Source organism: Anas acuta, chromosome 5 (assembly GCF_963932015.1).
Source record: "Anas acuta chromosome 5, bAnaAcu1.1, whole genome shotgun sequence".
Taxonomy (NCBI): Eukaryota; Metazoa; Chordata; class Aves; order Anseriformes; family Anatidae; genus Anas; species Anas acuta.
This window is the reverse complement of record NC_088983.1, coordinates 35,225,040-35,251,525: the sequence shown is the minus strand read 5'-3', so window position 1 is coordinate 35,251,525 and position 26,486 is coordinate 35,225,040. Positions and strand designations below refer to the sequence as shown.

The following is a 26,486-nucleotide window of genomic DNA, read 5'->3' as shown; positions in this document are numbered from 1 at the left end:
AAACACACACCACAACACACACCACCTGTTTGAAGGGGAATCTTTCTGCTGAATTGTCATAGGCATCTATAATGGGCACAAATCCATCAGAGAAGTCATATCAGACATTTCTTCCTCTATAAATCTAAATTTATTTTGTGGTGTTTAGGAATTAGTTTTTCACCGGGGAGTGCTTTGGGGAGGATTTTGCACATCACTTAATTCCCACAATTCATATTTTTAGTGTTTTCTCAGCACAATTTCTAGTCAGAAGAGGTGCAGATGCTTGATCTACCAATGATCAGTCTGACATTATTTTTCTGGCAATAGATTTACATCAAACTGTCTCGCTCACTAACTCAGAACACGCTTATATCATGCCACATCTCAGACCAAGTGAAATCGTTATCTTCCCAAGACAGTGCGCTCGTTTTAACTACAGATATATTAACACTGCAGTGAACTCCAGTTGATCCAGATGACATACTGCCACCTTGACTGACAGGAATTTATTGGTATGTCATTAATTTGTCTTCAGTTAGATACACAATTATCTTCTAGAAATTTATTGGAAAACAGCCCCCCCACCGGCAACCCCACCCTTGGTAAACAAACAAAGCCATTTTTCCAGCATTAGAATTTCTTTCCTCAGTTGCATCTTGCTAAATCTAGCAGTCTTCACATCTCGCACAGAAGTTGCATTAAAGTGTCAGATCTGTCTCATAACACTGTGCTGGCATTATGAAACACTCAGTCTGGGCTTCTGCAGAGCTCCAGAAAGGAGCTGCTACATGCAGACAGATTTTGCAAAGACTCACTCTGGTTAGATGCTACCAATACCTCTGCAAGTAAAGCCTCTCTCCTAAGAGTTCAGGAATAAAACTGCCACAGGTTTCTACTGCTGCTATTAATCTTTGTCTTCAGGCTCGGTCCCACTCTGAACACAAGATGTTGCCCTGTTAATTGCTTTAGTGAATACCTCCCACGGATTTCTATTTCCTTTATTTAAGTTTCCTGTGCTTTCTATCCAAAGACATTGTTTAGAGCCTTTTTTTCCCAGATAAAATCCTGATAACCTTAACACGTCGACATCAGGTAGCACTGCACTCTGCAAAAACGTGCAGCTATCCCTCTTAACTAATCCATTCAATACCCATATTCTATGCTTAGTGTACTCACAGCTCCCAATACAAGCAGAATAAGGAAAAGCTCTTGTCTACAGAAAACGGCAGTGAATTTAAGCCTCAGAGATATTTTTTTCCCTCATTCTGGGAAACAAAGAACCCACATAATCCTCTCAACATTGTCTGGAAAAAGTAACACCAAGCCTGCTGCAGGTTAAGCACAAAATAAGATTTTGTTTTATCGAGCAACAGCATAAAAGAATCAGCTCCAGGATAATCAATCAAGAGTGGACTCTGCATACCAACCGGCTGCTAAATTACTAAGGCAGCATATATACTAAAAATATTTAGACAATATTTTCACTTAGACTTGGTTGTAAATATGTCTGTGACAAGGAAAAAGTCAGACAAGGTGCTTAAACAGATGCCAAAGATTTTATACAAGGAATGTCATGGCTGTCTTCTTTGTGCATTAACATGGTAGTAAAGCCTCATGCATTAACAGCACACAGGGCACAGCCTACAAACCAAGAACACGTTGCTCACCTGTTAAAAAAATAAAAAGGCTTTGAAGCACAGAATTATGCTGGATGTGCAGAATGTCTTTTCAGAGAAAATTTCTACCTGCTCATGCCCACCCTTGGGCAACTGTCAGTTTATGGCAGACTTTGCGTATAAAAACATGAGATAGTCCCCAGCAAGCTCGGCCAGAACAGAAGGTATCCTGGAATGTCTTCCAAGTCTACTTCCGTGTGCAGGCTGGATGTAGTAGTGAAGGGGCAATCGCTTTCTATGGTCTTTCAGAAACCAAGTGAGAACTACATGTTACAAGGAAAAAGTCGGTACACTTGCTCAGAAGATAAAGTCTTTTATAGTAGTTAATTTAATAATACAGTCCTAAAACAGGGTCTTGGGCACTCGTCTACACAAGAGCACATTTAATAAGCTGGGGAAAAAAATACCACAGTTCCAGGACATTGCATCAAACTCCAAGAGGAGACAAGCCTCCTGTTGTGGAAGAATTCTTGTCTATGTAAGCCAACAAGGGAGAATTTTAGGCAGTTCAATCCACAATGGTCTCTTCTTACAACTGGAACCACAAGTCCACAGTACAAGGCAGTATTAGTTAGGTTAAGTGGTGGTTTTGATAATAAAAAAAAAATAAAAAAAAAAATCAATGAATTCAATGCAGTCCTTTAATAAAAGGATGAAGTCCAGTGAATGCCAGTTGCTAGGAGCAAAGAAGAAAGGTTCCCATTTTCCAGGTGGATTTGAAAGTTCTTATTATTAGAAAAAAAGAAAAGATACGTCATATCTGTGCAGTTTCTACGCAACCACGTCTGAGAACACAGAGGCTCCATACACTCAGGGATCGCTTAAAAAGTGGGAAAAAAGAAAAGTCATCACAACCCAAGCAACTCAAACTTATCTCAGAATTGCCTACACAACTTGTCCTCTTGTTCTGCTCTGGACAAAACTTTTAATTGCAACAAGCTGGCAAAGGAAGCTGAAAAAAACCTGAGTACATGAGAACATTGCCAGGGAGATGAAGACCCTGTTGTTACCTTTTGATCTGGTATTGAACTTGAAATGGCAAACTCGGAATGCTTTGCCTTGTGCCATGATTTGCTTTACCTTTAAAAACTCTACTGGTCTCTCCCAGGGGGTTATTTCAACTTAATACCTCTTGCACTGCAAGACCACTGTTCATATGACAGTTCAAACAAACTTGCTAAAGAATCTGAGTTTAAGCTTCCACGGCCAGAAGTATGGCACCTCCAGATGTAGGGCTGCTCGAATTCCCAGGTGTAATTCGTATAACCAACACTGGAGAGGCCTGTGGTTTCCTGGCAGCACAGAGTCCAAACCTTCCTCACAGGACATCATGATCAGCGAGACATTCCAAAAGAAGAATTAGAAGGCCATAATTCTGATCCAACATAGCAAAGAACAACACTATCCATCATTTGAACTAGGAATACTCAATGCTTCACTAGCCACCTGCATTCTTAATATACTGAATTATACATAGATATATATATAGATATATATATGTACTTAAATTGGAATAAAATACACTGGATTTTGGTTCACTCATTTACAAGGGAGTTCCCTCCCTTCTCCAGTTAATTTGAAATTAAAACCTAAAGGCTGAAGTTAAGCTCATTCCCAGCGTTCCAAGATGGATATAACACGAGAGGAGGCCAGAAACTGGAAACATGCACTCTGGCTGCAACAGGTTAAGAGGTGAAAGGGAGACCAGATATTTTCATTTGTAACCCTGAGAACATAAGGAATTGCAAAGATTTGGAGAAGAGCCTGGGGTTAAAGGTCACCAGGCTTTTTATTGCAGTTAAAGCAAACTCGGACTGGGTGATCCCATCCACGAGAAGGAACCGCTCTGCGGTCATGTGAGCACTCGTCACAGAATCCCTGGCCACAGGCCCGACAGTGGTGTTTGGAGAGCTTGATGCTGAATTCCTTCCGGCAGTTGTGGCAGTGCAGTATTTCATGGTCTGGCACCCAGTATGCAGGTCGGGCAGCATCTTTTACCAGACCTATGGGGGAAGTGATGGGGCAGGGGGAGAAAGATGAAGAAAATTTGTGAAAACGAGCATGTCAAGAACGTCTACATTCCTTCAAAGTTCCTCCAAAGGTGGAAGGCCTCACGCACAGCAAGCCGTAACACTGCCATTGAGGGGAAGACAACCTTCTGACAATACTTCAGCATAACAGACAGACAAAATGGATGAAATGGGTAATGGCTTTCTCCCACATTCTGCCTCTCTTCAAAGGAACAGATTGTTTTTCTTTAAATTGTGGCATCTTCCCTTACTCATACTCTTCCAGAAGGTGAGTATGATGAGACAGTTGCTCTTTGCTACCTTCAGTTTCAGCTGTGGCCAAGAAAACACAGTCACCAAGACACACATTCAGAAACACTGAACTGAGGAAGAGATTTATTCTTCCTTTCATTGAGTTGTGCAACAAACAGCCCACAGAGGTGATGGTGGGACATACTGCAGGCAAAGCAACAAAACAACAATCTGAGCAACGAGTTCAGCTCCAACAACAGAAGGTTCAGATGCAAAGCGTTTGCTGACATACCTGAACTGCTACCCAGCACATGAAAGAGCAGCAACCTTTCCCTGTACTAATCTCACCATTAAAGATAACATTACTGATCATTTTCCATCAAAACCAACTTGGACAGCTTCAAATTCTCAGCTCTTCCTTGCAGAAGTACCAAGTGCCAGCAGTCTCCATGAACATACACAAATGCACTCAGCATCTCTGGGAGAAAACCAAGCCTGAAAAAATGCTTTCTAATCGGCCAGTCCTTAGGGAACTTCAGCTGGTAGGTCACTAAGGTGATGCATCAGGGCAGCATGAACTACTTGCAGTTTGGTGCACACAAGTTTGAGGAACAGGTAGAAAATATGGAGTGCAAAACTAGCATGCTGAAAATCAAGAGGAAACATCAGCTGCAGGGGGCTCTAGAACTGTCAGCCAATGGTGGCATCATAGTGGAGTTGACAGTCTTGTCATACCAACCTCTTGAAGTTCAGTCCGAAGTTTTGCCCTGTGAAATCAAAAATACCTCTAGACAAATCCATCAAAAGAGAGCACAGCTCACCTAAGGGAATGTCCATGGCTGTCACCACTGCTCCAAGAGTGTTCTGTACGGCTTCCCCCACCTTCCTGGCAATAAGCGTCCCCCCTTCTTCATCTGAAGGCAGCTCAGCCACATCTGCATGACACAAGAGTTAAGGACTCAGCACCTATTTCCAGTACAATTTCTGCCAAATTTATTCTTTTGCATCAGCAAAAACCCAAAGGCAGCAAACCCAAAAGACAGATTGGGACCTCTCCTCAGCCTCTATCTCCCACATCCCCAGTCTTCAATTGCAGGGTTTTCACTTCATTTCAGAAATAAAGGACAAAACAAAGGTTGCTGCAACAGCAGCATCCCTGCTCTGATGCCAGCTCCACACCACCAACAGGCGTTGGGAAAAGAAAGTAGAGACCCAATTAGAAAATAATCCTATCAGGGAGTCAGATATCTGTTAGATCATTGCAATCTTCCTGCCAAAAAATATAAAGCTCTTGAGCTTCACTAGAAAAAAAAAAAAAAAAAAAAAAACAACCTCTAAACCAAAGCCTAACTTGATCATTGCTGTCTACACCCACGAGCCAAGGACTAAGACTCCAGACTACTACCCAGAAATAATTCTGTCACAGTCAACTCGAAATTACCTAACTGGATGCCCCTGTTTTCATAGCAGTTGTCACACACGCGCACTGGTGCTGGTCCCCAGCCTCGCTCAGGCACAGGACGGGTCTTGGAAGAACAGCCATCACAGAAGCCCTCTCCACAGGCCCGGCAGTGATGTTTAGTGTCGTTATCTTTAAAAGGCGTGTTGCACTTATTACAACTCTGATCAGGACAACATAGAAAGAAAAACTGTTAGCTCGATCTTCCTTAATGGCCTCATAGCAGAAAAATAGAGCAGAATTCCAGGCTGGCATCACTTAGACGGAGATTATGAAAACTACAGTTACACCTGAGACTAGGGTGATACCACCCCAATACCTTCACCCCAAGGAAGTGACTCAGCTAGGTGTGTGTATAACTATACGCAAATACGGGGGTTAAGCCAATAGATTGCTGTGATCCCTTCAGCCCCAATCACCAATAATTACAGCCACATCATGCAGGACTGAATGGTGGGTATTTGGTCTTGGTGGGGTTTAAGATTTCAGAAGGCTGCTTTCCCTGAAGAGGTATCTGTTTCCGCCAAGACATAGGGAATTCCTTTCTAGTTCAATTGTTGAGTCCAGATTTTGGCGTCTGATATGAAACCAGAGTTAAATCTCTGCACCTATAAAAATACTACTATCAACCACAGAAACCAAACTTAAGATGCAGATTCGTTGCTTCTAAGAGCAAGTTCATGCAAGCCAGGATTTTCAGTGGTGATACTGCAGGGAAAAGAGGTAACAAGAAGTAGGGAGGGAACAGTCTATTTGGCAGGGCTGGGCAGTCTGTTCATTCTTACTCTAAGTCAAGAATGGGAAAAGCTGAAAACCATTCAGTTCTGTCAAAATTGTAGGAGAAGGGCTTGCTGCAATAAAACAAGCATTTAGAATCTGCAAAATCCTTTATTACTTAAAGGGTGAGGAAAGATTTTTAGCTATGCAAAGCTTTTCTCTACAGTATGGAAGTATAGTAGCTGCTATTTACCAGGATCTGAGAGTTGGGTCTCCAGTAAGCTGGGGCGATCTGGTCCGTCAACCAGGAGGTCACAGCTTTTGTGGGTCCCAGGCTAAGTTCAGATACTGATTGTGCCATGAAATTCATGCCATCCAACAAACGCTGGGCTGCATTGTTGTTGTCTTTCAGAAATCCATCAGTCTGAAATAAATTTCATTCATTTGAGAATAAAAACAGGAAAATCTGATTTTTCAAAAGCAGATTGCTCTGCGACCCTACTGCTCCTTGCTAAACTGCTAAATTTCACCAGCCCTCCTTTGAAACACAAGGGTAGCTTTCAGTGATGTAATATTCACAGAGACTTCATGAAATGGCTGAATTGCCGGTTTAAAAAAGCTAAAAGATGACCAAAAGCCCTTGTAAAAGTTCTTTTAAACAGCAGACAGAGGACCTGCTCGAATCATAGTCAACCCATTTTCTCCATCAGTGTCTCGAATAATTGACACGCTTGTGTGGATGTGCACATACACAAGGACTATCCAGCAACCAGACTTACCCCTGGCCAGACATGCTCAATTTCTGTCCTCACCACAGTGTTCACAGGATCCTGGTTGCCAAACCAGTACTGTCGGCTGCGGTACACCACCCCACAGTTGGGGCACTCAATCACATATCTGCAAGAGAGGATTAAAGGAAGACAGCTTGCCTCAGCGAGATGCTGGAAGTCCAGAACACTAGGTGGAGTAGAAGCAACAGAGAACAGAACAAAGGTCGTAGCTGCAGAACTCACCCTGACCAAGCATATTTGGCAAGGCCCAGCCAAGGGGAGTCAGTGGAAGCAGAGGTTTTTGGCACCACGCTGACCTCCATCCCTCGTTCATAACAGGCCTATAATATAATAACAGAAAGGATCAATTAAAAACACATTCTTCGGAATCCCAGGCTCCAGGTCTCGCAGCTGTTTGGTGACATAAAGCATGCAATTGGCATACAGCGGTCTCCACAGCAAAAAGCCACTCAACAAAACCAAATAAGGAAACCACTACCAATAATTACATCTGGTAAATATTTCTACCATACTGAATACCATGACAGTGGCTGAAAATGTTCCTGTCTCCTGCATACACCCCACAGAAAAATCAGCTAACATCAAGCAATAGGCACAGGCAATTACAGAGAGTAACTGCATCCAGCATGTAGAAAGTCAACATCAGCCAAATTTAGAGCAGATGAGCTCACAATTTAGCCAGCGACACACAGCACATAGTGGAGAGGACATCTTCAATCAAAAAATATAAGTTCAACAGGGATTAAGTTTTCTTGCAAAGGCTAGAGCACCTCTCCCATTTGAAAAAAAGCAACAAAACAGGCACATGCCTGTGATGTTCCTCATTCATTGTGCCATCCTTTCCTTTCTTCATTCTTCAGATCTTGTCCTTGTGTGTCTCTACTCACCTTACAAGTATAGACTCTGTTATCATACTGGTGAGAATATCTGCATCGACTTTTGGATTCATGCGGGATTCCTTCCTTTGCGTGATTCATGCTCTTCTTACAGCCACACCTGAGTATGCAAAAGCAAGCCGTGAGCTGGTACTGTTAGATATGGGACAGATGTCACTAAGAGTTCATTTATATTACTATCTTGCCTTTGTGTAGGCGTTCTAACCCCAACAACTGTACATAAAGCAATGATGTCACCTATTACTCAAAGGCAGGCTCTTTGGAAAGAGTTGTAGCAGCTGTTTCATAGCACAAAGCAGCACTACAAAACAACTCAGCGTAGGAAGTGATCACTGTAGCCAATTTAAATTTCACAGAAAATTTTAAGTAGGACTAACCGAGCTTGGAAATTTGCCAGAACAGCGTTAACACTGCAGCCGGTACAAGAAGCTGGTAGGAATTTTCTAACGAACATGAAAGAGTGTGAACATAGCACTACAGAGTATTTGGGAGAGAATGTTTGCAGAAGCATAATCAGCCCTAGCATCCTGCTGCTGGAGCACTTTACAGACTCAGAGCACTTGTGGGCTCAATCTCTGTGCTCTTCCCACAGAGCTACAAACCAAGCTCTAATCAAACTTGGGGGTACACTTGGAATTAGCCACAGGGCACAGTCCAGGCCCATAATGTGTGCTTTAGTATTGTTCATGTAATAAAAACAGCAGGTAGATATCATCATACAAGGCTTCAGGGGATTTCCTTAGACATTCCCTTCTTCTAGCTCTGTCTGCAATTCTCAGCCAAGTTATTCATGAGCCATCCAGGGAAAGGATATGGGCAAAACAGATTCACAGCAGTACACAAAAATAGAGTAGGCAAAGGCCACGTATCTAGCTGGGACATGACAATAACAGCCATCCAATTCCACATAGAAGTCTGATTTCAAAAAAACTCTGCCTGGAAGTACTACCTGATGATAGATGCCAGGTGTCAAGACATCACAAAAACTTTGTTTTACTGCTGTAGACCAGAGCAGCACTAACTTCTAAAAAGGATGAGGGTATATTTCTCATCCACTTACCCACAACTGAGGCACACAGAGGAACACGTGAAATATTCATCTGGAAAGAAAGAGCTGTGAGCCATCTGGTCATCAGGGATCTCCCCACTAAACCGGTCACTTAGAGCCTGGGAAACAGAAAAGAATGAATGAACTGAGAGCAACGCAGACATTTTATGAAACCTTTTCCAAGCAAAAGCATGGGCTCCTCTTCTGGAACCAGAGGCAGAAAGAGGGCGCACAGCTAACAAACGGTGTCTTGCAAACCTAGAAACCAAGACAAAGATTGGAAGTTAAGCAAGACAGACAATCTTGCACTTGTACAGAAATGACCTGAATGCTTGTAAGATACTTTTCTCCTCTCCTCCTGGCCCCTGCCTTGAATTTTACAGCAGAAATGGGTGGTTGAATCTCTTTAGGCTGTGCTCGGTCACCCTCACACAGAAAAGGTGAGGTTTCCTGATGTTCAGATGAAACCCTGTGTTTCAGTTCGTGTCCACTGCCTCCTTAGCTAAGAGGGGGTTGTATTCTGGAAACTTCTAGGAGTTGAAGAGCCATTTCACACAGTACACAAGGACACATTCTTTGCCCTTCATTGACGAAGCGCTGCCGAGTATTCCTCTGGCTGTGTGAACTATTGTTCTTCTCTAGGCTGGTGAAACTGCAAACCCGAGACAAAGGGTTTTGTTCCCCTTCCTGGGAGCATCTGTTCTTAGATTAATCCAGCCCTTAACCCTGGCACACTTTTTCAGTTCTTCTGGGTGTTACGGTAAAAACAAGTAGATTTGTAACCACTGAAACAAAGCACTTTTTTTTTTTTTGATGGAGATTTTTGAAGGCATGAGGTCTATCTGAATCTCTTCCTGCAGTTGAATGAACTAGAATTATTACCTTTCTGTCTACTCTTCCCTTTTCCCTTCCAGGATAGGCAGGGGGAGGAAACATCTCTGCTGTCTGACAGGGATTGACAGTGCGTATGCACACACATACAGATCTCTCTCACCACAGCTTCTCCCAGCTAAGACCTCTACAAACAAATCTGATATCACAGAGCTTCAAGGAAATTATCTTTAAGGTATCTTTCAAGCTTGACTGATACCAGCCAATGGATTCAGAAGCCACATGGGATAGACAAAGATGCCTAGCAAGCGTTAAGTCCCCAGCAAGAGAAGCTAAAATGTTAGTTTGCATTCAGTAGTGATCTGAATGCAGCATCCACCCTTCTGGATGTGAGCTCACATAGAGTGACAGCTGTATCTGAAACTTCCTTACTTGATTATTGTGGTAAGTGTGCGGAAATTAAACCTGAATTAACCACTCCAGCTGTTTCTTCCACGCTGCCTGTCTGCTCCCAGAGCAAGGAATGGTGTACCCACCACCCCGACACTTTCTTCTGGGCTTCAGTTACCCCAAATACAGAGCAGCTGGAGTCCTCTGTTGCAGTGGCTGTGACCAACAACAGGAAAGACTGCTAACACTGCCACCTTCTGCAAATACACCCCTGCTTCCCGCTCCCATGGTGAGGCAGATGTTTTTCCAGGCCAATGAAAAAATGCTGCTAATCAGGTAGTGGTAAGCAATGTGTAGAAACTCAGAGGATGGACTGCAATTTTTTAAGACCTGAAAATCCCTCTGACATTCTGGCGAGGTAACCTTAAAAAAAAATCACCAGCTGCTCTCTCCACCAATTCCTTTTCATCAGCCTTCTGATCTGATGCTGCACCTCTGAAATGATACATCCTTTGGCTTGGTCCCATCTGGTTCCCTAGCTACCAACACATCTTTCTTCTTTTTCACCACATAGCCCTTTGGCTACACTACGCTCAATGCCAGGTTTGCCAACCATTAACTCCCTCCAAGTCTTTTGCATTCCCTCCCCTTGCACTGAGGGGCCTCCTGTTTGTAAATCCCTCATCAAGTGCTCACCACTCACAGCATTAGTTACATTTTCTTCCCCAGTCAGTTTCTTCCCAACTCACTTTTTTTTTTTAATCTGTTTTGCTCTTCAACTTTTCTAGACCTTGCAATCTGTTGTTTTTATTTTTTTGTCTGCTTTTTTAAAAGTAAAAATTATCCAAGCTACCTAGTTGTTACACAAAATCATTGTCTTTGCCAAAACTTGCTTGATTTCCAATTCTGTGTCACTGGTTCACTTGCTCCAGCTTAATTAGCCAGACTGACAGTAACTAGCAACAGCGATACAAATACAGATTGTACCAAACTGATTTCCAAACCAGAGGACTTACCTTTAGTGCTTTGTAGATAACCCCAGGCTGTCTAGGTGACCGAGTTGTATTGTTCTCCAGCTGCTGCTCCACAGCTCGCCGAAGTCCAGAGAAATCTGTTGGAGGATTGTATGTCCTTGTTCCCTTGTAGTGGATTGAGCTGAAAGCCTCAGGAAAACAGCTTAGCTTCCGAAAGCGATCCTGAATGAGCTTCTCAGGAACCTCTGAAGGATGATCTGTATGTAAGAGTATCAGGAAGTATATAAAAAAAAGATGGTTTAAGATAATATTTAAATTGCACACTGCTTTCATATGCTACCTTGTGCTAGTTTTCTTAATTCTTCTAATACATCCGAAATGCAGCTATCATTATATTTCACAAGCAAGGAAAGAAATACTTTTTCCAAAATGCAGTCTTTTTATTTTTTTTTTTTGATATGTAGCTTTAGATCCTAATACCACGCTTTGTAGAGACTGCAAATCCACAGGTAAAGCTGGAAACATCTGGGTTTGGAAATATAAAAACAATTTATAACATAAGGCAACTCCACGTCAACACACTAGCTAGCTCCTCTCAGCAGACCAGAACTTGGTATAGTTACTTCTAACACCTGATAAGTGGAGGACACAAACCTTACATGGGCTGCTTATTCTGCACGCCAGCTCCGTAGCGAGGAAGACCAAGTTTGTTAGCCCCTTGTACAAAGGGGAGAACTTTAACTGGCCACGTACATTTCAGAATTTCATATACATTTTAGAATAACACAGGCCTCTCTTCTTCCCTGCCCTAAAACTACACAAATACATTTATCTTGCCATTACCTCCCAAGATGGGTAATTGCAACTTGATGCAAATCCACGCGCTAAAAGGTTTCTTTACTATCCATACCATGATCAGGAGGGATCATAAAACGGATTTTTTTACAACCCTGACTTTGAACACAGGTGCCAGTATCATTGTGGGTCACAGTCTGACTTGCTGAAATAGCAAATTTCAACAGCTACAGAAAACTCCCCATTGCTGATCAGCAAATTGCTATGGAAGAAAAGGAACTGCCATGGCAGGTAAGTTCAAAGTAATTAAGAAGGCACTCTAATAATCAGCAGAAAGAATGCCACATTCTACTAGCTCAAGATCTCACCCATTAGGAAGGCAAGAATGAAAATATGGGCCAGCAGGGTGCTACTGTGGCATTACACAGAGGGCAGGACTGAACCTAATGCATTGTAGTCCATTCATTAGGGCTTTTGCTCATCAAAGAATTAGACAGAATGAAGGAGGGTTTCACCGTGCCTTTTGAAGCATGGAAAAAACAGGGCCAGGAAAAACATTTACATCCTGTATAGTCAAAAACAAAATTTGCTTTGACTTCCATAGGACAGTGCCTTTCACTCAGACGTGCAAATAAACCACACAATTTAAATACGCATAATCCAGTACGACATGAGCCAAGTTAAAAGCGTTGGTGAAGAACACTGAAAGCGATGGGAATAATACTGTGCCAGGCCTGCTGCTTTGTCTGCATCAAACGTGGCTGCAGAGAAAAGCAGCGTCAGCCCTGTGCCACCATTCTCAGTCCCAACCTCACACCAGCCTCAGAACAATCTTGGTCCAAAGAAATTAGAAGAGTTGGTTGAGGGTACTGTGAGTACTGATGTTCATCAATTTCACTGTTCTTGCTCTTCCTGTTTCCTACATATATTCTGTTTCTGGTTTTTGTTTGTTTTGCTTTGCTTCTCGCCTCCTCCCCCCTCTCTCTTTTGCAACAGGACTCTCTATATCCCTGCCAAAATCCCAGGGTGTCTCAGTTTTCACCTTCATCTGCCGTATCATCCATACTCCTGATCCTGTGCAGTGACCCTCCCTGTGGCTGGCACAACTCCCATGGTGACCACTCAGTGCCACCGCTCAGCTGGCTAAGAGGATCATTCCAGCTGACCTAGGGTAGTCAGACCACCATCAGAGAACGCTCTGCTCCTTCCACAGCCTGGCTCACAGACTGGGACAAGCATGAGCAAAACTCAAACCACATCTCTTACACAACAGCAAAGAGCACTGAACAATCAGTGCAGCCTGATAACCTGTAGGCAGCAGTTACACAGCAGTGAGCAGTTTTTACTGCCTACTTACCAGAGCCCAGTAGCTTGGTGTACACAGTCTCGTGGAAGATGATGACACCTGGACCCAACGTTGACAGAGGAACATCTAGGCCGCATCGGGCTGTCGTAGCTTTTAGTTCCTTAGTGAAATGTTTTAAATAAGCTTCCGAGGCATCACCAAGGAATTTGAAGAGATCGTTGTGGAGCCTGTCAGCACGAGTACGGTAGATGACGAGGTCAGAGATGGCCAGGACCTTCAGCAGCAGCCGCGTTCTCTGGCTGAGGTTCACAGTGGCCCCCAGGAGGCCCTCTGTGTCAATCACCACCACTTTGCGCACAGGGTCGTACGCTGCCCAGACTCCGACTGTGCAGGACTCTTGTGCTGGAGATGTCTTGAAGACTTCCCGGCCATAGAAGAAAGTGTGGTTAAGGGTGTGAGACTTGCCATCCCCCGTGTTCCCAAAGATGGACACCACCTTTAGATGCTGGTCAGGACTGCAGTCCAGTTTCTTGATAAATTCTTCCTCATTCCTTACCTTGAGGAAAAAAAATAAATATTATAACCATGCAATTAGAGTAGACAACTCAGAACACAGCTGGCTTCAGGAGTCATAAGATTAACGAGAGCAATAACTTCCTGTTCAGATTTTGTATGAAGTTTTTGAAGCACCAAAGCAAAATATTAGAAAGCAGCTTTATAACACATACACATCAATGGGATGCAGGCTGGTCCATCATGCAGCCATTCTGGAAGTGATGCCTCACCGTGATTATCTGTCCAGTGTAACCTCTTCTATAACGTTACCCAATTCCCAGAGGCACTCCCTTTTAGAGATGAGAGCAAAACCTTTCTCCTATATCTGCCAAAACGGCTACTTGCAGCGTGGCAGACACTCTCAGTAGCACTGGTCTCCCTGGCAAGTCTCTGAACTCAAGCACAAAACAGGTGAGTGCTTTTGTCGCCTTAACTTCATCGTGCACAGAGTCTGAGCACTGGTGACTGAAGAAGGTCAAACTGTCTTTGACAGAAGTGCCACAACAACCTCAATGATTCATTTCATAATTTACTGTATCGTGCTTTCATTTAAAGAACAAAAAAACACACTGCACACAACAAAAACTCCTCCTCCCCCAAAAACAAACATACAGCCAAAAGACAGGAGACAGACCTCAGCAGATCACCTTTCTTTGACTTCACATAGATTAAGTGACCAAGCACCATGCTATTTGGGGTAGAGAACAGGGCATTTTCTGTTTGGATCAGAGAGCAACAGGGAACAGATACCAAGCAGTGCAACAGGGTAGGGCTCTGCACGAGGGCCTATCTTGCTTTCCTTGCAGAATGCAGCTTTGGCTATCAAAGGTTTCATGCTTCTGGTTACGGTTGCTTATCACTTGGTGTTCTGTCTCCCAACGATTTTTTACCCCACACGTTATGTGACAGAGAAAGACAGGACAGACACTTCTTGAGAATAATTCAATTCACTCCCTCCACCGTGATCCCCTCGTTGCAGAATCCCTGCAGCCAAAAGGAAGGGGCTTCCTTCCCCTCTTGGTGGCTAGAGGCAGCTTGGCTACTCGCCCTCTGCTCCTCAGAGAGCACTGCTGGCAGGTCTCAGGATACAAGATCCAGAGAGGCCACGGGGTAGCAAATGATTTCTTCGAACAAGTTTATTCTTAGATCAGTAAATTAGTTTAAGGCTCATCCTATCTCACTTGCCCTGGTCAAATCTAGCAGCAGCCTCCAGACTTGGAAGGAAAATAACCAGCCAGCACACCGGGCTGTGGTTGGGAACAGTGCTCAGAAAGAAAGGCTGGGACTGCAGGGCTGCAGCACCTACTCGCTGGCTCAAAGCATTCAAGGCAGCCTCACAATGCGGAGAAAAACAGGAAATACAGAAATCAGAATGCTTTCAACAGAATCGTTTGTGGGAGACCATCAAGACACTCTCAAGACCTATGTGCACAAGAAAGGGTCTGCCTTTCTGGCAGCTGTGATTAGCAGTTTGTTGTCAGGAAGGTGGTTCAGATGACGGACTCAGTCTCATTTAGCGCCTCTGGAGATGAAAGCAAGTTCTTGGTTCATGGGATGGCTGCTAAAAGCAGCCACTGATTACATAATGATGTTGCACATATGTAAACACAAAGGAATATGATTTTTTCCTCCAGATTTTTTTCTTTATTCTACTGCCTCCCAAACTTCTTACCGTAAGGGCAGCAGCAGATTCTTTGCCAGAGTAAGCTCCTGATCAGACCCAATCACTCCAGTTATTCACTCTCGTGACAGTGCAAGGAAGTATCAAACAGTTGCTCAAGCATAGGCAGGGCAGCTAATAACTAAGGTTGTTTAAGCAGCACTGGTTGATATTCTGGTATCAGTTTGGGAGAGCATCTGCAAGGGGTTGAGTTGGTATTGGCATAAGATACAAAGTACAGTAGGGAACACAGGGATAAGGGTAGCTCTGCAGTGCGTTTCCCCCAGTGAGAAACAGGAGTCAGATCATACAAATTCCACTGAAATTGTCCCAGGCTGAGCTTCCCAGGTGAATAAACCTTCCTTTTGTTGAGGATGCTGGTATCTCATGAGGTGGTCCTTGCTCTTGTGAATTTGTCTTCTTTAATTACTGCGGAGCACAGGGATGACACACAAAGAACCATCCACAACAACCCCTCTATCAGTGGCCAAATATACTTCCCTCAACCAAGTTTATTTAAGACATTTAAAGACAATTAAAGACAGGCTGGGAGTGTGCTGAAGTGTGCTGGGAGCGTGCTGAAGCACTAAACCATTCGGGGTTCATGTCCTGCTTCTTTCCCCTGTCTCTACAGCAGTTTGTTTGGTACCACCTTCTGCTATACACGCCAATGATTCACATTTTGCCATGTACATTCCTGTGCTGCCCAAGAGCTCCACATCTGACACAAACTGCAAAGAGTAGATATGAAGCTTTCCTTAAATCATGTAGCAGTGACGATTAAGACTGAAAATTTTTGAACATCTTCCCTAAGAGACATCTCTCTCCAGCTCCTCCTTTATTTGCCAGAAGTATTTTGTCATTTCTAGTATCAGAGACTCATTTACACTTGTGTTATGGATCTTAGAAAAAGACTTCCTTCTAGAAATAATAATTTTTCTCCACCACAGGTTAGAATCTTGACTAGATTCATTTTCCAGTTTTAGCTACGTTTCTGTTAGCAATGGTCATGCACCCTCCATACAGTCAGTCACACCACTTGAGCTGAGCTGAACTGGAGGTGGAGGCTTTCAGCAGGAAGAACTAAAAGCTTTGCAGCTAGAGTCCTCTCTGAAGAGGACACAAAAACCTCATACCACACAGCTCTGGAATGCATGTGGATGTCCAGCCTCCTCATCACTCGTACTCTGAAATGTATCACTCCTAACAGAACAAGTTACCTAGATCCAAGCCATAATAAAAGTAGAATTGTTTAGGAAAAGTCTGGAAATGAGAACTGATAAAAATGACATTCCTGCCTGTGAATTTCTTGGAAACAACGTTATTCAAACAATAACATTTAAAGCTTAGAAACAAAACCCATAAAATAGAAAGGGGTTTCCAATGAGCTGTACTCATACAACTTCAACTTTGCCTCCAGGCAAAACAAACACATTAAATGAATCAGACTTTTTTAACCACAGTTTTCTTCTTTTAAAGCTATCCATGAAGCCTTGAAGGCTGGCTAGCATTCATGGAAGCGGTGCACAAAGCTAGAGCTGTGCCGTGACACAACAGCTGAAAACAAAAACCCAGAGTGCTTGGCATAGGATCCCTCAGTGCTTTCATTTGTTAGTGTTACACCGTCACTGTGAGTTATGGTGGTACTTTTGTTGGTGTATTTTGAAATCTTACTCTTTGCTTAACCTAATTTTAACAGTGTTTTTAATAACAAAAATACATTTTCTGCAATCAAGAAATAAATATATCATTATATTAATCATTAAACATATGAGTCACTAGACTTGTCTGACAACCAGAACACCACAGTATCTGATGTTTTGTATCACAATGTACACAGCCACTGTACACAGCCATAACTCCAAGGGAAGGCAAAGGAGCACAGCTGGCTTATCCCAGAAACTCAGGTGTGATAGGGTATTAAAAAAGTTGCTGGAAACAACCCACTTTTGCTCCAGGAGAAACCTTTGCTGATACTCCCAAATGCTTCTTGCTACCAAGTGAGAAAAAGGACTGGATGGCTCCCTGTAGAGAAGGAAAACTCCTATGAAACCCGTCACATCAGTAGAGGCACAAGAAGTGCCTTAGACTATCTCGATTCAAACCCTGTTTCCAGTACGATCCTAGACTAATTCAGGCTGGAAGAGGTCCCTGCAGCAAAGGGCAGCGGCTGCCCACAGGTGAAGCCCGCGTCTATCATTTAGAAAACTCTTTCCTGAAAGAGACAAAGAGATAAAGTTAAATCCTGTTTCTCAACCCTAGCTAGGGGAATAGACCCTATGTCAAAGGCTATAGGGCAGAATACCCTGGGAGGGGTGGAACACAACACAGGTGGATAGGAGGTAATCTACTGTGAGCCCTCCCTAACCCAAGAGACAATACTGACTGAAATATTTTTATTAGCAGATAACCCACCCTTGTAGATGACAGCCAAGCTGAATGAAATTGCTGAAAGCAGAAGACTAGACACCTCCCTAACCTCTTTGCTAGATGAAATGTTACATTTTCCCTTCTTCCTTTTGCAAAGTCTCAAAACTAATACAGACTTCAAGGTAAATGCAAGTATAGTTGTCCTGCTACTTCATTCTGAGGACAGAAAGCCAGCGCACTGAATTGTAGGAGAGGGAACTGCAAAATTGGTAACAGTAGGATGGGCAGAATACTCAGAACTAGCAAAGAAGTAAGAAAAATAGTTCTGGAGTATAAGACAGCAAAGTACTTTGGCGAGAAAACCTCTCTGAAGCACAAAAAGGAGGAAAACTCATCAATAGCACAGCAACAGGAATCAGGGGCAGAAATTACAAACTCTGATCCAACAGACCACACTGACCTAAAAAAACCTTGGATAAACATCAGCATTTCTTCTTCCTCCTTTATACCCATAGAAAATATACCAGCTGCAACTCTTCAGGCTACAGGGATATGGAATAAAATCCCACAAAATTCACAGGAGGCAGTAAAAAAAAAAAAAAAAAAAAAGGCACAAAACAAAAACATTCTCCCAACAGCAAGTCAAGCAAGAGTGTCACAGAAACTAGTAGTCTTTGTTAGACAACTGCCTTTTTTTTTTTTTTAAGCTACGGAGGCAAGTAATGAAATTTAAGAGATTGTGATCTTCTCTTAGAAGACATACATTAGCTAGCATTGACCCGCAAGAAACATTTAATTAGAAAAAGCATTCCTAGTGACTCTCCCTTTTCTCATCCCTAGACTTGGGCCAAGCTCACGTCAGCAGGTAATAAAGAAAAAAACCACAGCACTTTCATCAGGCTTACAGAAGTGACAGAAGCAAAGCAGCTACCAGTCCTGAGGAGTTACCATTCTGTGCATAGAACTTTTTAAAAGAGGCGACAGAGAAGGACATGCGGGCTGTTACACTGTTAGAGGCCGCTTATTGCATCAAGTGCTCTGCGTTTCAATAAAGGCAGTGGGTCATTCTCAGCCATCCTGGCAGACTGCAGAGCAGTGTATAGATCCTGCTCAGTACTGGCTGAGGGGAAGAACTAATAATCCTTCCAGTGTCTAACCCTGCTAACCTTATTTTCTTCCTGCCTCCATGATAAGACAGGCTACAAAGCCAGTTTGTTTTTATTTTTCTTTGAAACACAGAGAATGGATAATTTCTTGTGACAGGGATTGTTTCTGGTCAAATATCAGTGAACTCAGAGACAGCCTTGTAACTATCAAGCATTTTCCCTGTCTGCTGGGGTAAATGAAAGACTTCCTCTCCCCTTGCATAGATTCTATGTGCTAAGTCCTCAACTACAGCTTTGGACAAAGCGTTATCATGGAAGCCACTGATGCCACTAAAGCGGAGTTCTGATCCTGTGTAACCCTCAACATCTGGTCCCCAAGATAACAATATCAAATTGTGATGCCTCGTTAAGCATTTCTCCCCTGCCTCAGAAGTAACAGCAAATAGAGGTCACCACACAGCTGATGGGTAACTCTCCACTCCGCTGCAAAGGTTGTGTAACAACCAAGCAAAGATGGCTGCTGCTTCACTAACTGAATAAACATTAAGTACATCAAAATGCAAAGGCAGACATAGATCAGTGGAAAAATTCAAGAGTATCAGGACCCGAACCAACTATCCCAACCCTTGTCGTGTTTTCATTGATGTGTTTTTCTTAACAGGTCCAGGAGTAAAGGAGAGTTTTAATGAGACCAATGAACTGTTCTCTAAGTTCCTGCAAGAAGTGCCTCACACATGCAAGGAGCAGCATTAGAGATAGCACAGTCGTGCTGGCTTTGAAATTCAGCAGGTTTGAGGTAGGAAAGGAAAGGTGACACCTTCTCAGAACGAGATCAGGAGATTCAGCTGGGGGATTTACATACATAAGAAAAGAAGACATAGTGCTGGGTTTTGGCCTACCATGGCAAAGAAGAGATGTGGAAGACTAATAACATCAGTAACAAGACCAAAGCAATTGGCTGAGGAAATAATCCCTGCAACATCACCCTGAGTAGAGATAAACAAGCAAGACCGAATATATCAAAACCAATTAACAAACAAATGCTGCTGTTATCAAGAACAATTTGAAGTTTCAGCTTCAGATAGGTGATAGACAAGGCAAAAAGTTTAATATTGTGCAAAGAAAAAACGTAAAACTGTAACACAGCCTGAGAAAAGGAACATAGAATGGGATCTAAACTGCAAGTGATGTCAGTTTGTAAAACACCAGCAAGGTATTTTATTTTTTTCAGTCCTGGAGGAAGTGAAGGAAAAAAAAAAAAATCTGTGGAGTAGGTCAGGATGGCTGGGGACTAAGTCACAAGACGCCACGCTGTGTGGTGTGTGAGACAGCAGCAGTTGGACCTCCCTGAGGAACCACCTCTCTGCTTCTTCCACAGCCTTGCAGTGAGCTTGGATCTTACCTTTAGCAGCATTTTTTTTTTTACTGAGATAACGTCTTTCTGAGGTGCTCAGATAAAGTGCTGCGATGAGGAAGTCACAGAGAAGCCTGCATTTTACAGGGATAAGCTTAAGCTACTGTCGGTTCTCTACAAACAACTGCTGCACAACTGGTGGCTTAAAATGGGACCTTTCCAACTCCAAGCAAATCTGAAACAAGCCTAAAAAGTCCTCAGCTTTTTCAGCTTATGGCTATGTCTGCAAAGGGCAAAAAGCTCCAAGCTAGCTCTGAGCAGGCCAGCGCATCTGTGCAACGTGGCACAAAGACAGTTATGAAGATCTTGGAATTATCACAGCTCTAACAGTGCAGTGCTGAGCCCAAGCTAAGATGAACGCCTCTCAGCTCAACTAATTTGCTGAGGCCCAGCTCCTTATGGGTGAAGCTACACTGCTTCTGGATTTGAAGCCAGCTGCTGTTGCTTACACACTATAAATATCCTCAGGCTTCAGAACCACCGGCTCCTAGAAGCCAAAGGGAATGATGAGATGGGACACAACCACCTGAGCTGAGCAACTTCAATTTCCACAGCATAACAAAAAAAAAAAAAAAGTCTTTGTCCCATATTCCCATCTTATTGTACTACTTCCAGGTCAGATGTTAGTAAGCCTGTATACATCAGCAAGTATCTTGATCCATCCCATTTGTTCAGGAGCATAACCGGTTCTGCCCAATTTTGTAGGACTTGCATTTAACGTTGGTAGGGCCGAATGTGCTGCTGAGAGCAAATCAGCAGCTTTCTCTCTGCTTTCCTAACCAAGATAACAATCTTCAAGTTCCAAAGGTCAAAAATCAGACGCCTGAGGACAACTGCACTCTCTAACTCTGATCAAGCCTTCTCCTGGCTGCTCAAGCTTAAAAAGCCACATGCCCTCAAACCCTGGATCTTCACATTTCAGGTTATTACTGCTTTGGTATTTTTTTTGGACAATGAGTTGGTTTAAATAAGGAACTAAAGATTTCTTCTTAAGTAATCAGAAATCATCTTGCTAATGATGAGCACAAAAGACTTAAAATCTTTCTTATACCTGCATTGTCTGTTCGGTATTATCAAGGGCAAAAGATGCTACAGAACATGTCTTGAGAGCTCATAATCTGACAACACTCTCTAAATAAAGGTTCTCATGCTCACTAGCAGAAATATCACCATAATAGCAAGAACTCAAAGTTTCAGCTGCCAGAACATCCTGTAATTGAAAACTCTCAGACTGCTCTGAGACTGGCTGTGAGTTGTCAGGCAAGCAGTCAGCTATGAGGAAGAGAAAATCACTTGAGATGGAAGAGCTCTTGACTCAAGATCCCAGTAAGAGGAAAGATCATTTTCAGAGAGCTTTTCCAACCATGTTCAGATCTAATTGTTATGATCTGATAAAGGACCATTGCAGTCCCAATAAGGAAGCTGGCTTTATCACCCATGATATTGAAATAGTAATGCACTTGCTCGCAAGAGGCAGCCAAAAGTCTGCCCCAGTAAGGCTTACAGATTCTGGAGTATAAAAATAACTTAAAACAGTACAAACACATCCAGGCACAGCTTGTGAGGAACTTTCTAGGACAGCCATGTTCTGAAACACTTCAGAGCTTGCTCTAGTGGCCAGGTGAAGATTACTGAAGAGCCTGCATCTTACAGCAATAGCTGCATCTGCCATGCATTATATGGCAACACATGTGCTGAGGGAAAGCATACCAATTTAGGACTGCTACCACACCTGAAACCGTGATGATAGTTCACAGTCACTATCATCCTTTCTCCCCTTTTGCCTCCGTACACATCTTTTTACCACCAGCAGCATGAATATGTCAAATTAGGGCAACCAGATATTGAGCCATCAGGTGACTACGTTTTCTTTCAGTATCTCCTGAGCAAGGCTAAACATGAAAGCTGCAAATTGGAAGCCCAAAGATGAAACCAAGTTTTTAGTTGGATAACTAATCTGCCTTGTGACTTTCACATGTTGCTGCTTTTGTATGCACAGAATATTTTTACATTTGTAAAGTGCTTATGCTTACCAAATATAAAGGCCAACAGAAAAGTTAAATAAATGCACATACTGGATGCTAGACTCTAAAATCAAGTCTGAGAGGCTGTTCCTGAGAGACTGCCAACAAATATTTAAATCATTATTACCAGCAAACCTGTCCCAAATTGATGGCCAATCTCCCCCTCTTTGTGTAAAAGGCTGACATAGAACAGTATCTGTGACTAGCAACACTGCTTAACCACAGTGTCTGTAGGACCTGGATGGCACACAGTTGTGATTTTCCCCACAAAACCCTTATTTATACTTTATCCTGTTCCTAAAAATCATATGGATTTACTGGTGGTGAAGGAGGGTAGCAGGGGGCTTCAGTTTTCCCATTAGCACTGCTTGGTACAGTGCCCACTCCCAGTCATACGGTAGGAGATTGGCAGCCAGCACTCCCATTGCAGGATACCTCCTGCAATCCTCTCGGTTCAGTTTTGTTCAGGAATGATCAGCATCCCGAGCTCTTATCTTAGCTGTGCGTGTCTCAGCACAGTCCATTCCTTCACCAGCTTCACTTACCAAGCCTCTGAAAGTAGGCTCTTACCACACAAAAGGTCTTCGTGAACTTGCCCTTTGAGGAACTGGTGAGCAAGGCCAGCCTTAGGCTCTGTCTTTTTTGCCCCAAGATACTCACTGAGAACAGGAGTTCCTGGCCCTAAATTTGTTGCTGTCAGTTACACTTCAAGAATTAACCATGCATCCCAGCACTATGTTAAATTAAGGCAGAACTGAGGATCTCACCTGTCAAACAGGCCACAGCAGCTCTTACCTGAATCTCCTCAGTCTCATCCACCAAGAGGAAACTCACAACTTTCTCTGTCATCTTCCTTCTCTTGGTCTCCTCATCCATCCCCTCCTCCTCTTCCTGCTCTTGGGCTTTGCCAGCATGGTACACGGTGACAGGGTGCTTCCTCCTGTTCCCCCCAGCATGTGTTCTCTTCTGGCACTCCACGCAGAGGTTGATTTTACACACCTGGCACCTCACAGCCGCTATCTGTCTCGACCCCGTCATGCTGGCGTGCATTATATTCCCATTGGCACCTTTGCAGGAGTCACAGTAAGGGACATGGCCAGGTTTTATACGGGTCCGTTCGTGGTTCCGTAACCTTTCCGGCTGATGCAGCTCTTCTTCGCAGCGCTGGCACTGTAGGCTCCTGCACTCGTCACACTCAAAGATTGCTTCATCTGTCCCACTGCAAACATAGCTTTCCTGGCACAGGAGTGTTGTGTTTTGCCCTTTCTCTGCAGTTTGTGTGTGGGCGCTCATCTTCAGATTTCTTTAAAGCAGCGTTTTTCCCCTCTGCTTGTGCTTTACTAATGATACGTGTAAAAGTTGGCTGCAAATTTAGTATTTTTCACAGGAGAAAGAAACACAACAGGAGCTCTGTCTGTACTTAATTTTAAATAATTAAGAGATGTCTCTGCAAAGTTTACAGGCTGACAGAGCCTTGCTTGCCGCAGGTGAAGTTTTCTTTCTGTCACATACGCTTAAGCAATGTGGCTGGTTCTTATTGTTATACCCGAGTGCCAGCATCCATTCCTCCTCCGCTCAGCCGTGCGCTGTGCCTTCAGTGGTGAGAAGCAACCAGCCTGGCGTACTCCAGCAGCTCAGGGCGCGTTGTTTTCCTAAAGCGGGGCACGGACAGAGACAGTCGGTACCGCAGCAGGCAGAGAGGCACCACAAACACACACACACACACACACAGAGACACGCACACAGACACACACACACTCACGGGATTGTGTCAATACTAGAAAATTCTCCGCTCGCACCCCGCGGCCAGGCTCCTCCCTCGGTGTTTACACGCGGGGCGCTCCCTCAGGGGCTCCCCCGGGTGCAGCCGGCTCCGGCCGGGTCCCCGTCCCCCCGTCCCCTTCCCCCCCGTCCCCCCGGCTTCCCCCGCACCCACCTCAGCGGCGCAACAAAGGCGGCCCCGGGCCCGGCTCCGCGCCCAGGCCGGCGGCCGCCCCCTCCCTGCCGCCGGCACCGGTGACTCAGGGCTCGGGGCCCGGCCGCCGCTGCTCCCTCAGCCCCGCTCCGCTCCGCCCCGCCTGCGCGGCCGGCTGGGCCCGGCTCTCCTCCCGCAGGGCCCGACCGGGCCGGGCCGGGGCCGCTCCGCCGCCCGCTGCCGCCGCCGCCGGCCGGGCCCAGCTGGGCGCCCCGGGGGTATTTGCTTACCGCGGAGCCGGGAAGGCGGCGGCGGCGGCGGGCGGGGCCGAGGGAACGCTGGGAGTTGTAGTCCGCGGGGGGGAGGGAGTGCGCGGCGCGCTACCTCCCTGCGGGGCCCGCTGGGAGATGGAGTCCGCGGGGGACCGACATCTTGGGGGCGGCTTGGTGGGGGGGCGGGGGTTCAGCACCTTTTCCTGTCTGAAAAAAATAAAAATAAATAAATAAATAAAATTTGAATAAATATTTCTGTTTTCTTTGCCTTATTTTCGTTCTCCACCCCCAGCTGGTGGCTCTCCTAGGCAGTGGGAGTCCCAGCAGGGTGCAAATAGCCCCCAGCAGGTGTGTGAGGGATAAAACCCAAGCGAAGCTCTTGTCCCTGCCGTTTCTCGCGGAGCGAAGCTCTCGTCCTTTTGCTTCTTGAAAAGCCACCGAGGGGACATTTCCAGGCCTTGGAGGCCCATCATCCATCAGGGTGCCATCCTAGCCTGGGCCTGGCACTCTCTGAGAAGAAGGCCCAGCAAGGAGTGCCACCGTTCATTATAATTCTTGTCACCCCTTTTATTTATTTCTTATGGTAGTTACAGCTAACATGTGAGCCACCACCACTTATTTTAGTGGAAAGAGACCACAGATCCAAAATTGAGGTGCATGACTGCCAAAAAATGGCAGACAGGCAGTGAGAAACCAGAGCTGTGGAAATGGGTGGTGGAGGCTGTGCAGGGCATCGGAGCAAGAGGTCCCATGGTGAGGCAGTAACCTCAGCCAGACGCAGCCCTGCGAGGTTTTGGCTTGGGGTGCTGGCCAGAAACGGCAGGGTGCTACATGGAAAGCTAAGTCATCTTTCAATGGCTGCGTATTTAAGGAAGGTATATGATTTAGGTAACATGCAGAAGTATTTTTGTAGTAATACAGCCAGCACACCAACAATTTCTCTTTCTCTTTTAAAAACGTTTTTGGCTGGCTGGTTGGATCAAGTGCTAGTGGCTGTCTCACTGGGGGGCAATGAGCTGTTTCACTTCAGTGGGTTTATACATCAACAGACATAGAAAGGCAGCTAGGAAGTGCTTTGATATTTTGTTCCCTGGTTTGGTTGTCTACCAATAACTTCAAGAAGGAGGCAAATTACTTAACTGAATATCTGCAAGATAGCAGTGATAATGAATTTACCTTTTGTAAGGTGAAGCACCCTCATTTCACAAAACTAAGTCAGCAGGTCCAACTACCACAAAGACAAAAAACAAACAAACAAAAAAACAAACAAACAAACAAACAAAAACCACATTCCTTAAGTTTCTAACACTAGGAATAGACAAGGCCTTGTCAGAATTCAAGTATATTGCTGAAGTACTTTTATTCTACTAAGTATTTTTGCATAGCTAGGCATATATATGTTTTATCTATTTCTCTTCTATGCAGTTTGGTGATGTGAATGACTAAAGATTGGCATGGTGGCCATCTTCCCTACTCCCTATCACACTGTTACAATGATGTATTTTTATTCAGTACTTTGCAGATAAGAGTAAGCAAAAAGATTAAATAGACTGATGTCTGGAAGAATAAACTGTTGTGAGCCAAATGTCTTCAGAGTAAAAAATTTCTAGATAGTGCATATAATCAATACAGAGGAAGTAGAAACTTTTAAATCTCACAGTGCTATTCATAGGGAGCCAAGGAATCAAATCAATGAGAGTTTGGCTTCTAAGGGATCTTCCTCAAAGTGTCTGTATTGAGACTGGTAATGTGAGAGATGGAGAGATTAAGTCCCATGAGGAAGTCCCATAAAACACTTAAAATGTTGCACACTCAAGAAACAATCTGACCTTTGTACCCTAAAATTCTGCCTAGCCTGTTTGGAATGATTTCTGTCACTTGAAATGCAGAAAAACTTGCAGACACAAAAAGTGCCTCAAAATGTTGGGCTTAATTTTAAAGGCCACAGACCGGACTTTTCTGGACTGACTTGAGCATGAAACTTTGGAGACGGCAGTCAAATCAGGTTAGCTGGGATCAATGACTGGAAAGTAGCATCTAAGTT

General features: G+C 44.1%; 1 protein-coding gene across 2 annotated transcripts; it reads right to left on the bottom strand.

Annotated features, from left to right (window-relative positions):
* Positions 1–1,955: 1,955 nt before the first annotated feature.
* ZFYVE1 (zinc finger FYVE-type containing 1) lies at positions 1,956–24,590 on the bottom strand. Of its 2 annotated transcripts, none has more exons than XM_068684056.1 (12): positions 24,461–24,590; positions 23,051–23,907; positions 13,178–13,682; positions 11,068–11,282; positions 8,843–8,949; positions 7,774–7,882; positions 7,109–7,206; positions 6,875–6,992; positions 6,349–6,519; positions 5,361–5,541; positions 4,741–4,854; positions 1,956–3,661 (listed from the first exon to the last, which is right to left on the bottom strand). In XM_068684056.1, the coding sequence occupies exons 2-12, from the start codon at positions 23,546–23,548 to the stop codon at positions 3,429–3,431; spliced, it is 2,349 nt and encodes a 782-aa protein (XP_068540157.1). In that variant the 5' UTR covers positions 23,549–23,907; positions 24,461–24,590; the 3' UTR covers positions 1,956–3,428. The 2 variants fall into 2 exon arrangements, with proteins under 2 accessions (XP_068540157.1, XP_068540156.1); XM_068684055.1 differs by lacking the exon at positions 24,461–24,590 and adding an exon at positions 24,192–24,454.
* Positions 24,591–26,486: the final 1,896 nt, after the last annotated feature.

Bases quoted from the DNA above. Each gene is read 5' to 3' on its own strand.
- ZFYVE1 (XM_068684056.1), bottom strand. From the start codon at position 23,548: ATGAGCGCCCACACACAAACTGCAGAGAAAGGGCAAAACACAACACTC. The intron at 7,207-7,773 runs GTGAGTAGAGAC...ATTATATTATAG, and splicing joins ACAGAGTCTATACTTGTAAG to GCCTGTTATGAACGAGGGAT. The intron at 4,855-5,360 runs GTAATTTCGAGT...TGTGTCATGCAG, and splicing joins AAACAGGGGCATCCAGTTAG to ATGTGGCTGAGCTGCCTTCA.